Source organism: Polyergus mexicanus, unplaced genomic scaffold (assembly GCF_030449975.1).
Source record: "Polyergus mexicanus isolate NDT 795.1 unplaced genomic scaffold, iyPolMexi1.0 SCAF_1, whole genome shotgun sequence".
Taxonomy (NCBI): Eukaryota; Metazoa; Arthropoda; class Insecta; order Hymenoptera; family Formicidae; genus Polyergus; species Polyergus mexicanus.
Genome location: NW_027223321.1, coordinates 14553444 through 14565475, shown reverse-complemented (window position 1 = coordinate 14565475; position 12032 = coordinate 14553444). Strand labels below are relative to the sequence as shown.

The window sequence follows — 12032 nt, the reverse complement described above, 5'->3', positions numbered from 1 at the left end:
TCCCATTTGTTGTTGGTGCATAAAATTTGCGATAGAAGCAATTCAAAGCGAAATATTTCATAAGAAAATATAAATAAGTTACCATATATGTATATATATATACACATGGATTCACACTAAGAAAATGTATTTATATGTTTATCATGAGAATTAGAGTGCCACAAGGATTCAGTAAAGATCAATTTTACGTTGTACTGATTTTAGGAACAATCACCGGTTTTTATAATTGGAAAGGCCCATTGCAGGAACATTTGAAAAAAGAATTTGAGAGGCAATTCGCGGAAAAGGAAAAGTGAAATGAGGTAAAACAAATTGTTTCATAAAGTTTGCATCTGACCTAACCTATACGCCGCATATATTTGAGAATCGAATAATATTTTGCGATTGTTATCTAACATTAGTATTCATAATTATAGTAATTAATATATTAATATTATTTTATTATATTATTAATATTTTATAGCAAAAGGATTAAAGTTAACTGACGCGTTTAATAGAAAACGGGTGTAAGAGCGGAAAACATTAATTCTAAAATTTCTTTGTTTATATGTCTGATTTTTTGGAGATAAAAAGCTATTCTACATTTTTCAAGATAAATTTTATTATGAACAAAAGTTTCTTAGGATCTCTAGTTTCTCTATATTCCTTTTCCTATTTAAAATTTTCAAGATATTGTGTAACAAACATTTTACAGCTCATCAGTAAAAATTAAGAATTTGTTAATTCAGAAGTTTAGCAAATTCGGACTTGTAGTAATTGGTGGAGCCTTGCTTGTAACATGTTTTAGGTAAATATATCTCTTTTCATTTTTTTTAAATACAATTTTATTTAATATTATACATTATTATTACAGTAAATGAAATAGATATCCCGGTTAGATTTAGGTTGTCTTTTTCTTTCGCAGGATTTATATAAAACCATGGTATATGAAAAATAGAAGTGCCCGAGCGGAAAAACATGCAAACATTATTTACGAGCTACGCAAGAAAAGAACTTTACAACAGGAACAAAATGAAAGTTGAAATCAAGACAATATTGCTACATTGTTATTTATGTGGTTCTTTATTAATATTCTTATTTAAATAAACAAAAGATGTAAATAGTATGGTACGATAAAATCTCTAAATAGTTCCAATAGAATTATTACATAATCATATCGGAGAACTGATATAACTATTGTGTAATTTATTCCTCATATTTGCCACTGTAGAAAGGAACATATTGCAATACTGCTTTCCAATCGGTGAAGTACAATAACGTTAATGATCCAGCAGTTCCATAGGTCATCACAGTTGGAAACCTAAGGCGTAAAAATGTCTTATATAAAAAGAAATAGAGTGTCCAATATATATATAATATGAAACACAAATCTACTTTGTTAAAATGAGATAGATATTTTTAACCTGGAGACAGGAAAAAGGAACAAGACACATGAAGATTGTAATGAACAAATATTTTCTTATGTCATGTTTCATTATATATTAGAAATTTTGGAAACAAATGGGAAAAGTAATCAAATATGACCACTCGCACCATTGTCATTTGAGATCGTATAAAAAAAGATCATATCCTAAAATGTCAAAAGAGAAGAATCACCATTTCCCAGCTAATTCGACCTGTTTTCGTCCTAATCGAAGGGCCATTCCGTTAAATTTAAGCAGTAACCTCAGCCTCAGCTTCTATTCAGAGAATCACAGATTAGATAGTACCATCGACAGAGGGCGCGTTCTATTTAACGGCCGTAGAGCCCCTAAAGATAGAGTCTGGCCACTCGATTAGTTTTGGGCATAGTATATCTAGACCGAGTGTTGAAGAATGGGAGCCGAGGTGCACGTAGAAAAGGACATAGTCTGTTTCGTGCCTCTTGCGTTCTCTCTCGCTCGCACGTAGCATCACGAAAGAGAGCGCTATTTTATGTGCGAGCGAGAGAGAACGCAAAGAACACGAAACAAAGTATGTCCTTTTCTACGTACATCTTTACCCCCACTCCTTAAATAAAGGCAAACTCTCGGTCTAGATATACTATGTCTATGGTTTTGGAAAAACATGGCGGCGGTATATAGATGAATGCATGTAGTGCAGTGTAGTTGCAATTGCGTTGTAAAAGTTTAAAAGTTTATATTTTTATTATATATAGTTTATATTTTTTTTCTATAGTATTATTATATTATTATTAAGTGTTCTTAGAATATTATATTGAGTATTGTTATATTCAAGTTAATTTTTCTTTATTCTTTAATTTAAAAATGTATAAAAAAGTAGTAGATATTCATAATTTTCTTATTTAAATAAATAAAAATTGTAATTTTCTTATTTCAGTTCTTTCTTAAATTATTATGCTTCCCATAACAATTTCTATTGGTTCCGCCATGTTTGTCCAAACTTTGTTTTAATCATTAAAAAGGAACACGCACTATGGCCAAATTCTATCTTTAGCGACTCTAAACGACCGCACGTTCGTAAGCATCATCTGCCTTTGTTCAACCTTCAGTAAACAACAAGAATGAAATGATACGATGAGCGTTGCGGTCGTTAAATGGAACGCGTCCAGAATGGACTGCTGATGGCAGTGGAAGAGATAACCGCACGAGTAGAATGAGGGAGAATTTATACCTTGCAGAAAAGCAGAAGCCAATCAGAACTCGTGCTAAAAAAGCAGAAACCAATCAGAACTCGCGCTGATAGTAAGCAGTACATTCTGCTTTTTGTGTGTGATGGCCTTAATATCTTAAGATCATATCTTAAGACAATTTTCAATATTAGAACGGACTATGAATACCGGCTTACGTTTGCATCTTTTCTCATGCTTTTATTGGCGTGCTCGCGCTCGCGCAAAATATAAACAATACATAGTAAACACGTGGAATCAATTTTTCAAATATTCAAATTTCGAATATCTTTTCATTGCTGGGCTGCGTTCGGAATCATCACCCGCGTGTGCACACGAGCATCGTTCTATCTTATTTGCTCAACTTTTAGTAAATAATAAAGATAGAACAATGCTCGTTCCTGCGCATGTTCATATCGCCAGAATTTCGTCAGTGTGACGGATTTTCTTATCTTCAAAAATAAATAATAACAATTATTATTATTTTATAATAATAATAATAATAATAATAATAATAATAATAATAATAATAATAATTTCTTTTACACTATCAAGCGGCAATTTTTACTTTTCAAATTTTTGTTTTTATGCAAAAAGGCGTCAATTAAGTGTATTTTTATTAAAATCTAAGTAGAGGATGTTATTCTAGACATTTGTCAAAATTATTATAACTAAACAAACTATATGTATAACAAAATTTTATTATTAATAATAAAGGAAATTAAATTTTATATTGTGAATAAAATAAAATAAATAACTTATTCTTATGATTTAGCGCAACTTTCTAATGTCATGTTTTTTTGTAGAAAAACAATTCAAATTTAAGCAATAGTATCCCTCCTTTTTATAACGATTTTTTAAATAGACGCGTAGGTTTGGCGCCTTTTTTTTACAATACACGTGGCCGGCTATCGCATAAGTTTTTATCGGCATCCTCTCGTCTCTCGTTCACTCACGCTGAGGATCATTCCCGAAACATTGGTCTACGCTGCGTTGTTTACACATGTTATAGTCGATGAAGGTGAAGTTCTCGGTTAGTTCCTTCGAGAGTCAAGTGCGTCTGTTTGTCTGGCGAAAATTTATTTTCAACAAAATCAACTTGTTGTCTCTACGTGCTTACAACAACATGGCAGATATGTCAACGAATGTGGGTATCACGCGGAAAATGTCCTTCGGTATAAACGGCAAATTCAACGGCATCGAGAGCAAGACGCCTTTTCTAATAGGCGTCTCCGGCGGTACTGCAAGTGGAAAAGTAAGGATATCGTACATGTGTAATTAATATACAATGACAAAAATCGAATCAGTTGTTATAAAAATAGCACGATTTATGCACGAGTGTTGACCAATATTTAGGAATTGGTTTTTTTTTTTGTTTTCTGTTTTTAATATATATATATGTATATATATACATTTGTTAGTACACGTTATTTGACATATCAGAGTATAAACAGAATTACTTTACGATCAGAAAATATTTCTAAGAATTTATTAATAACTTTTTTAACTTCTGCACGAATTACATAAACTCATGCTACTTTTGTGGTAATTATTTGTAAAAAAAGGATCGCGATATCTTTGTAAGTAGTAATTTATATTCTTTAATATATATAGACAATATTGATGTATAAGAATTCGTGCAACAATGTTAACTTTATTTTGAAAAAAATAAATTCAATATTGTAAGAAAGGAATGTTTTTACTTGATAAGTAAATAAAGTTTATTTAACGTAATAATTAATCAGACTCTGGCATTAGTTATAAAGATCAGTAACAATATTTAATTTTGATTGTATATAATGTTTTTTTTTTTTTTTTTTTTAGTCCACAGTATGCAAGCGTATAATGGAAAAATTAGGACAAGTCGATATGGATCACCAGCAGCGACGGGTAGTCTGCATATCACAAGACAGCTTTTACCGCAACCTGACACCTGCTGAAAAATTGAAAGCTGAGAAGGGGCAGTACAATTTTGATCATCCTGATGCATTTGACGATGATCTTATCTTACAAACACTACAGGATATACTAACCGGGGTCAAGTGTGACATACCAGCTTATGATTATAGGACAAACAGTTTGTATGTACCATTTTAATATCTAATTAAAAGTTATTTCTATGTCTGTTAATAGAAATAAAGGAACTATTTATAAAATAATTCAAATATAATGCAAAATTTGAAAACATGTTTATAAAAAACAAATTTTATATGAATATTACAAAAGATACATTTACTGTGTATAAAAAAGGTAGTTTGTATTAATTTATTGTAGAATGAAAGATCAAGTTACCACGATATATCCTGCCGACGTGGTGCTGTTTGAAGGAATACTGGTATTCTACTTCCCTAAAATTCGTGATTTATTTCACATGAAATTGTTTGTAGACACTGATTCTGATACCAGGCTTGCGAGAAGAGGTAATTCTCCATGTGATGCAAATTAATTGACTTGTGCTCCTTTATAAACTATTTTAATCGATTTGTTTAGTACCAAGAGACATAAAGGAACGTGGAAGGGATTTGGATTACGTCCTAAATCAGTACATGAACTTTGTAAAACCAGCTTTTGAAGAATTTTGCTTACCAACAAAAAAATTTGCAGATGTTATAATACCAAGAGGAGCAGATAATACAGGTAATAAATTATTAAATACACACAATGATACTTATTACAGTTATTTCTTGTAGCTTACTATTAATTTTACTATTTTACTTTAATTAGTTTATTTATTTGTTTCCTTTTTTTATAAATGTGTTTATTTATTAGATATATTACAGGAATTATCGATATTTTTAGTTTTGAAACATATTTTAGCGAAACGATAATATATATATATATATATATATATTTTGTTGTAATATTAATGAGATATTAATATTTTGAAACTTCTCTTATCAAATAAAACAATTTAAAATTTAAATTTGTTTATATATTTTTATATGCATATAATTTTATTAGCATATACTTTTATTCTTATTATTATTATTTACAATATTTAGAATTTATACAAAACACTAACTTTATTTTAATAAAAACGTATATACATTTTATAAACAAAAAATTAATTGTTGAATTAAAACCAATGAAAAAAAGAAAAATTTTTAATTATTTGGACAGTTTTAATCTCTGATAAACCAGAAGAAGGAATATATTCTTATTTAAGAATTTTTATTAATTCCAGTTATATATTTGATTTTAGATATAATTTGAATTTATGGAATTATTTAATATTGAATATAGGAAAATGATGTTTCAACCTCTACCAAAAAAGTTACAAGATGAAACGTATTTGTAAACTTTTGAATTATTAATCTTTCTCATGTATATGTTTTGCAAAAACATTTGTAATGAAAAGATTAGTAATCACCAATTAAAACATGCAATAAGTAATAATAATAATCTATAGAATGCAAAGTTTAATTTTTAAAAAGTTTAAAATTTCAAATCGAATGATCTAAATAATGATAATAAATATAAGTATATATGAAATCATTCTCTCTCCCCCCCCCCCCTCTCTCTCTCTCTCTCTCTCTCTCTCTCTCCCCTCCCCCCAGACTGCACTTTTCTCTAAATATGAGAAATTTTTATACAATAATTGATAGTTATATAATTGATATAATTAGGTGGTATATATATATATATGCAATCTTTAGATTTTAGATATATAAAACTCAGCTACAATTGTTTACATATAAATTGTTAACGATAAACTAAGTATCTAAGTTTTATACATGGTATAATTTACGCATTTATTTTTATTTAATATTTGTTTATATGTACATTCATATCATTTGTTCAGTCTTTTATATACAGTATTACCTCACTTCATGCATCTTGTTTGGGATTGATTGCTATTATCAAGTGTAAAAACATAGCAAGGATCTATTTTTTTCTTTTCTTTTTCTTTTTCTTTTTCTTTTTTACCTATTCCATAAATCTTCCTCGTAATTCATCCAGGGCGAGAGCAAGATAAAAAGGGCGAATGAGAACAGGAAAGTAAGAACAAATAATTTTCAGCATTAAATTTGAATGTTAAATAAAATTTATTCAGATGAAGAAGATTCGCATTCGCTTAAGAAGGTTGGATGATTTAGTGTCAGAAAATGAAACGAAAAAACGTTTGTGAAGTGAGATAGTACTGTATATATATCGTCATGGGTGCTGCCTGGTATGACGTTGCCATGGTTGCGGATGTCAGAGCTACACCTACTTAAACTCTAAGCAAAAGCTTAAAGGAAGAGAGTATCTCATGGGAAACCTATATGGTCTGGTTGTTGTATGTTTGCAGTGGCAATAGACCTAATAGTGCACCACATCTGGGATATTTTGCGTTTGAAAAAGGCCGAAAATTCAACCGGGCAGCATCCATTCTTCTACCAGCATAGGCGTACCTCGGCCTCATCCGACACACTCAGCAGATGATTTAAGCATGATAAGCTCACTCTGTTAAGCACTGCATTGTTTTCTACACTATACCTCTACGTATGACCGAATACAATGATAATTATTTTTTATTTTAAATACTCGGATAGAAGTAATATCCGTTTTTCAATACAGAATTAATCTCACATTTAAATTATCAATATAATTTAATAATAAATAGATTGATAAATACGTGATATATAAGGATAAATGGTTGTTAAGCAAATGAAAGAAGAAACAAATGAATTTGATAAATATTTTTCTCATAATATTGAAAAAAACGTTTATCTGTCGTTTTGCAACAAATATAAAATTGTCATGCAAGACTGAATTTATGTTTCATTACATTTTTACATATTTGTTTCTACTGTGATATGTATACAAAAAATGTATACTAAATTATTAAGCATAATTTTTTTTTATTAATTCAAGTTTTTAGAAATATTGGTGAAAACGGACATTGTTTTCCCCCTAAATACATGATCTTTGAGGGATTATATCTTATTCTTATATGACAGAAAGAATGGCTTTTTATATGTATTTTATCCATGAACATTTTTGCGACTTTTGAATTGTAATTTTAAACCAAAGGAAATGCATGAAATTGTATAGATTCAATGAAAGATAGATGAATTAGAGTGTATTTATAACAATTGATGAAACTGAACTTTTGCAAATATTTTCCAATTCTGAATTTGGTTTCAATACTTTCCAATATATTTCTATTTCTTCCTATATTGTCAATATATTCCAGCAGCGCTTGGTATCCTTCATAATGCAATTTATTGAGAATAATACAATATCTCTGTACAATATAATACAATAACATTTTTTTATATAAATTATAGTAATATATTTAAAGAATGTGCAATGTAATCGTTAGAGTAAAGAAAAGATGTGACATAGAAGGAGCTTTATTTTAAAAGTATATCTTGATTCATATTTCTTGATAAATTAAAAATTTCTCATTTCTCTAGAAAAGAGGAATGAAGATAAAAAATCGTAAGGAGGTATAAAACGCGATTAAACAATTTTGAAAGTGATTTCCTGATCTAAAAGATTAGGAATTCAATATTCTCTATAATAAATTTCTATCAATTTATTTCAACTTCTATTTTCATTTCCTTATAAATAAATTATTACTTAACATTATTTACATAGCTATCTATGGTCACTCAAGTTTCTGGATAAATATCTCAAGCATTGTGCAAAAAAATCTATATACATAATGTGTATGTATGTGCGCATGATTGTGTCTGTTATATGTGTGTGTATAAATATAGGTATTACTTAAAATTTTAGACCTTTTTTATGCCTTTTTTTCACTTTTAATCGCTTCAACATGTTTTGCATTTTTGCATAATACTTTATAATGTAAGCACATACAAGTATTCTTTAGAGAAAGCATAATTATCCGAGTTGATCTATCTAGTTTGAATTATTTGTACATCTCGAAATAAATATTCATCTACCGCACTCCATAATATTGATTCTTGTACATAGGTATAAACATATAAGAGATATGCCAAAATTGTTGCAGTTCTTTTCAGTAGCATTTCCCATAAAAAATCTCGAAGCTAGAACTTTGTTTAATGCAACTCATAATAGAACTGTATTATTTGCACAACTTTCCGTATAATAGCTATTAAGTTTGAAAAATGTAACTTTTTTTTATCTTGTGTTTGTTCATTAACTTCTTATTAAAATCTTTTAATTTTCGATTATACCTAGACACACATTTTATTTTCGCAACTTTGAGATGATATCAATTCTTCTCAATCTGCATATCTATAGTCAACAGAGGATATAAATTTTGGCAGACAGTCCTATTGTACATTGTTAATAAAGAAAAGAAACAGACTTCTTGTATTTACAAAACGATATAATGAACACAAGTGTCTTATGCATAATAAATCACATATAATCATAATGCAATTACAATTGTTATCTAAAATATTAGCAGCTAATAATCCACATATCTATAAACAATTATGTTATATTGTTCCAAGATGTCCTACAACATATATTGTCAATAAAGAGGAGTTTATTATCCCCAAAATATACATGACGCGCATCATTATTCACACACTGACGTTTCATGATCTGTTGCAGTGGCGATAGATCTGATAGTGCAGCACATAAGAGACTTCTTAAGCAACCGTGGTAGAGAAATGTCGGAGCCTGAAAGTCCAATAAACAGGATAGAGGAATTGTTCAAGAGGCCGCATTAACTTTTGAAATTTTAATGAGTTTCACAGAGATCTGCTGATCCAATCATATTGTGCTTCTTTTCGATACAGATCTTTTTCTTTTTTTATGTATATAATCTCTTAATTATGTGAATGTAGATCATAAGAAGAAATCTCTCGAGATCAATGTTATTAGGAATTTTCATCATTGTTTCAACAGTATTTATTAGAAGTGTTTACATTGTGCTATTTGAATTAACGACGTGATATTTGAATTAAAACTTGTTATAGTTAATTATTTTGTGAGAGTAAATGCTTATATACAAATATACATAGATATGTGTATGTATAGTATAGAGAATACACAGGATATGATCAAAATGCATAGCAATTTGCAAGAACAAACTATATATAATAGGATACAAAGAATTTATATTAGACAGAATAAATCTTTGTCCTAAGTCTTACAATTTTTTATGTAATCTACGATTTATTTTCCCACACTTTTGAACTATATTCTGTATCTGCAAACATCAAAAAGGTACTAAATCAAATAAAATATACTGTTGCGTGCAGCACAGTTATTTATATCATTTTGTAGAATATCAGTTAGAGATTATTAAAATATAAAGCAATATTTATGCAAGGAGCTATACAATGTAAAATAGAAATTATTTTTCTCTTGTTGATTTTGTGAATGATTATTCAATATGTTATATAATTAATTGTTTATTTTATATATATTTCATATATACACACACACACACACACACACACACATTATATATCTAGGTATAAAAAAAGAAAATATATAAAGTTTAATGATTATAATATCATAATTAATATTAAAACTGCTTTTTTTGAGCATGTATGATATTATATATTTTACATTTATTAGAATTATTGATAGTAGAGTTCTAAATTCATGCCATCGTGTATTTCATCTAAAATTAGGGCAATTAAGAAAAATATAAATTCGTATGAAATTATTTGTTTATAGTTAGAAAAATTAAAGTAAATTGTCTTAGTATATATTATATATACCTACGATACAATCATATTTTAACAGAAAGGATACAATCTTGCAGCTTTATGTGATCTTTGAAAATGGTGTACCACTTTTTCAATACAATCTTCTCCCAGTGTGTCCCCGTCTGGGCAGCTATCAATTTTTTCAGATCGCCTATGGTGTCGTCTGGGTTGCACTTGACTCTAACCTTCTTACCGAGACGATCGTTACATGTTATCTCTAACATTTTCTACCGTACCTGACAATGAAAGAATTTTGATAATATATTGTGCAATAATTTTACGTAAGTTACAACAATCAACATTTGTTTACACTCTTCATTAATATCGAAGCCACGTATAAGATATGTATTCGTATCCTTTAATATTCAATCCAGATATCGCAGGCGAAAAATGATCGCACTTACTTTCGCTATATACCAAAATTGCGCGGCTTCAAATTTTCGCAGTGGTTCGTGAAATACGAAAAGATTAATATTAAGTCGATGACAATTCTAATTTTCGCTTTCTGATCTTGCGTTTTCTTTTTTTGAGGTTAAGAAAAGAAAAACAAAGTTCAATCAATTATACTCGCGGTCGATAATAAAGATTTTGTTATTTCAAATTTAAATTATCTACCTCGATAGCCAAATAGCTTTTGAATAAAGCAGATTACTATATAATGATATGCTAAAAATTCCATAAAACTATAGATCTCTAATGATATTTCGTATTTTCGAATAATAAAACAATAACTGGATGAAGTAAAATAACCGTATGAATTAAATAATTTGTGTAATTATCTTCCATCCAGTCAAACGATCGGTAATGTCAACATTTTTCAATTACCTCAGAATCCACAAGGCCCAAAAATGATGGTCACAAAAACTTGTCCAGATCTGTTCGTTTTATTTGGTTTTACTTGCACTTTTTAGAATTTTCTATACTTGAAACGATATATATATAGAGAGCGAGAGAGAGAGAGAGAGAGAGAGAGAGAGAGAGAGAGAAATAAAGCGAAAAAACTAAAGCAGTAAAAGCCGTGGCACATAAAAAAACTTAAACAGTAAGACTTAAGACATAAGATATTGACCAATCACAGTCGAACAGTAAGGCAGCCATATTGAAACGTAAGCTACGCTGAAAATTCCGTATGATTGAAATTCTTAAGTCTTAAGTTTTACCGCTTAAGTTTTTTTATGTGCCACGGCCCTAAGTCTTACTGTTTAAATTTTTCGATGTACCACGGCCCTCACACTACGTATTGCGGACTCGGATCGGATTTGGAATACAGACTGCAAATCGTCATCCACCCAATCAGAGCAAGGTAGCCAAGGATCTGATTGGATGATTGACGATTCGCAATCCGTAATCCAAATCCGATCCGCGTCCGCAATGCGTAGTGTGACACGGGCTTAAAACGATGCTCAACAGTTGTGTGTCCTGAACGCACCCATTGAATGCATGAAAAATGCAAAGAAAAGGAACACATTTATCCATAGACATAGTATATCTAGACCGAATGTTGAGAAGTGGGAGCCGAGGTGCACGTAGAAAAGGACATACTCTGTTTCGTGCTCCTTGCGTTCTCTCTCGCTCGCACGTAGCATCACGAAAGAGAGCGCTATGCTATGCAAGCGAGAGAGAACGCATGGGGCACGTAACAGAGAACAGAGTATGTCCTTTTCTACGTGCATCTTTACCCCCCACCCCCCCCCCTCCCAATCCTCCTTAAATAAAGGCTTAAGCGGGGAGTACCACTTTTGCATAAGCGCATAATCATAAGCATAAGGAAATTGATT

The 12032-nt window shown here is 29.9% G+C and overlaps 3 protein-coding genes and 1 long non-coding RNA gene across 7 annotated transcripts; 2 read left to right on the top strand and 2 right to left on the bottom strand.

Annotated features, from left to right (window-relative positions):
• The first annotated feature begins 135 nt into the window (after positions 1–135).
• On the top strand, positions 136–1140 carry LOC138938778 (uncharacterized). The gene is made up of 3 exons (XR_011447756.1): positions 136–302; positions 695–787; positions 905–1140. It is a non-coding gene; the product is annotated as an uncharacterized lncRNA (long non-coding RNA).
• Uqcr-6.4 (Ubiquinol-cytochrome c reductase 6.4 kDa subunit) lies at positions 1044–1734 on the bottom strand. The gene is made up of 2 exons (XM_070306019.1): positions 1597–1734; positions 1044–1300 (listed from the first exon to the last, which is right to left on the bottom strand). Exons 1-2 carry the CDS (start codon positions 1641–1643, stop codon positions 1186–1188), a joined length of 162 nt encoding a protein of 53 aa, XP_070162120.1. The 5' UTR covers positions 1644–1734; the 3' UTR covers positions 1044–1185.
• Positions 1735–3520: 1786 nt separating this feature from the next.
• Uck (Uridine-cytidine kinase) lies at positions 3521–9627 on the top strand. 2 transcript variants are annotated; one of them, XM_070303192.1, is made up of 5 exons: positions 3521–3863; positions 4433–4689; positions 4883–5028; positions 5099–5245; positions 9146–9627. In XM_070303192.1, the coding sequence occupies exons 1-5, from the start codon at positions 3624–3626 to the stop codon at positions 9262–9264; spliced, it is 909 nt and encodes a 302-aa protein (XP_070159293.1). In that variant the 5' UTR covers positions 3521–3623; the 3' UTR covers positions 9265–9627. The 2 variants fall into 2 exon arrangements, with proteins under 2 accessions (XP_070159293.1, XP_070159284.1); XM_070303183.1 differs by lacking the exon at positions 9146–9627 and adding an exon at positions 6900–7262.
• Positions 8052–11166, bottom strand: Ubl (Ubiquitin-like protein 5). Of its 3 annotated transcripts, none has more exons than XM_070303211.1 (3): positions 11080–11166; positions 10301–10490; positions 8052–10166 (listed from the first exon to the last, which is right to left on the bottom strand). In XM_070303211.1, exons 2-3 carry the CDS (start codon positions 10476–10478, stop codon positions 10123–10125), a joined length of 222 nt encoding a protein of 73 aa, XP_070159312.1. In that variant the 5' UTR covers positions 10479–10490; positions 11080–11166; the 3' UTR covers positions 8052–10122. The 3 variants fall into 3 exon arrangements, with proteins under 3 accessions (XP_070159312.1, XP_070159320.1, XP_070159304.1); XM_070303219.1 differs by lacking the exon at positions 11080–11166 and adding an exon at positions 10565–10647; XM_070303203.1 differs by lacking the exon at positions 11080–11166 and adding an exon at positions 10659–10806 and having other exon boundaries at positions 8055–10166.
• Between the last annotated feature and the right edge of the window lie 866 nt (positions 11167–12032).

Coding starts and splice junctions, on each gene's coding strand:
- Uqcr-6.4 (XM_070306019.1), bottom strand. CDS start 1,643: ATGGCCCTTCGATTAGGACGAAAACAGGTCGAATTAGCTGGGAAATG. Junction 1,301..1,596: donor GTCGAATTAGCTGGGAAATG/GTGATTCTTCTC, acceptor TTTACGCCTTAG/GTTTCCAACTGTGATGACCT.
- Uck (XM_070303183.1), top strand. CDS start 3,624: ATGAAGGTGAAGTTCTCGGTTAGTTCCTTCGAGAGTCAAGTGCGTCTG. Junction 5,029..5,098: donor TACCAGGCTTGCGAGAAGAG/GTAATTCTCCAT, acceptor CGATTTGTTTAG/TACCAAGAGACATAAAGGAA. Junction 5,246..6,899: donor AAGAGGAGCAGATAATACAG/GTAATAAATTAT, acceptor GTATGTTTGCAG/TGGCAATAGACCTAATAGTG.
- Ubl (XM_070303211.1), bottom strand. CDS start 10,478: ATGTTAGAGATAACATGTAACGATCGTCTCGGTAAGAAGGTTAGAGTC. Junction 10,167..10,300: donor TCACATAAAGCTGCAAGATT/GTATCCTTTCTG, acceptor CCCTAATTTTAG/ATGAAATACACGATGGCATG.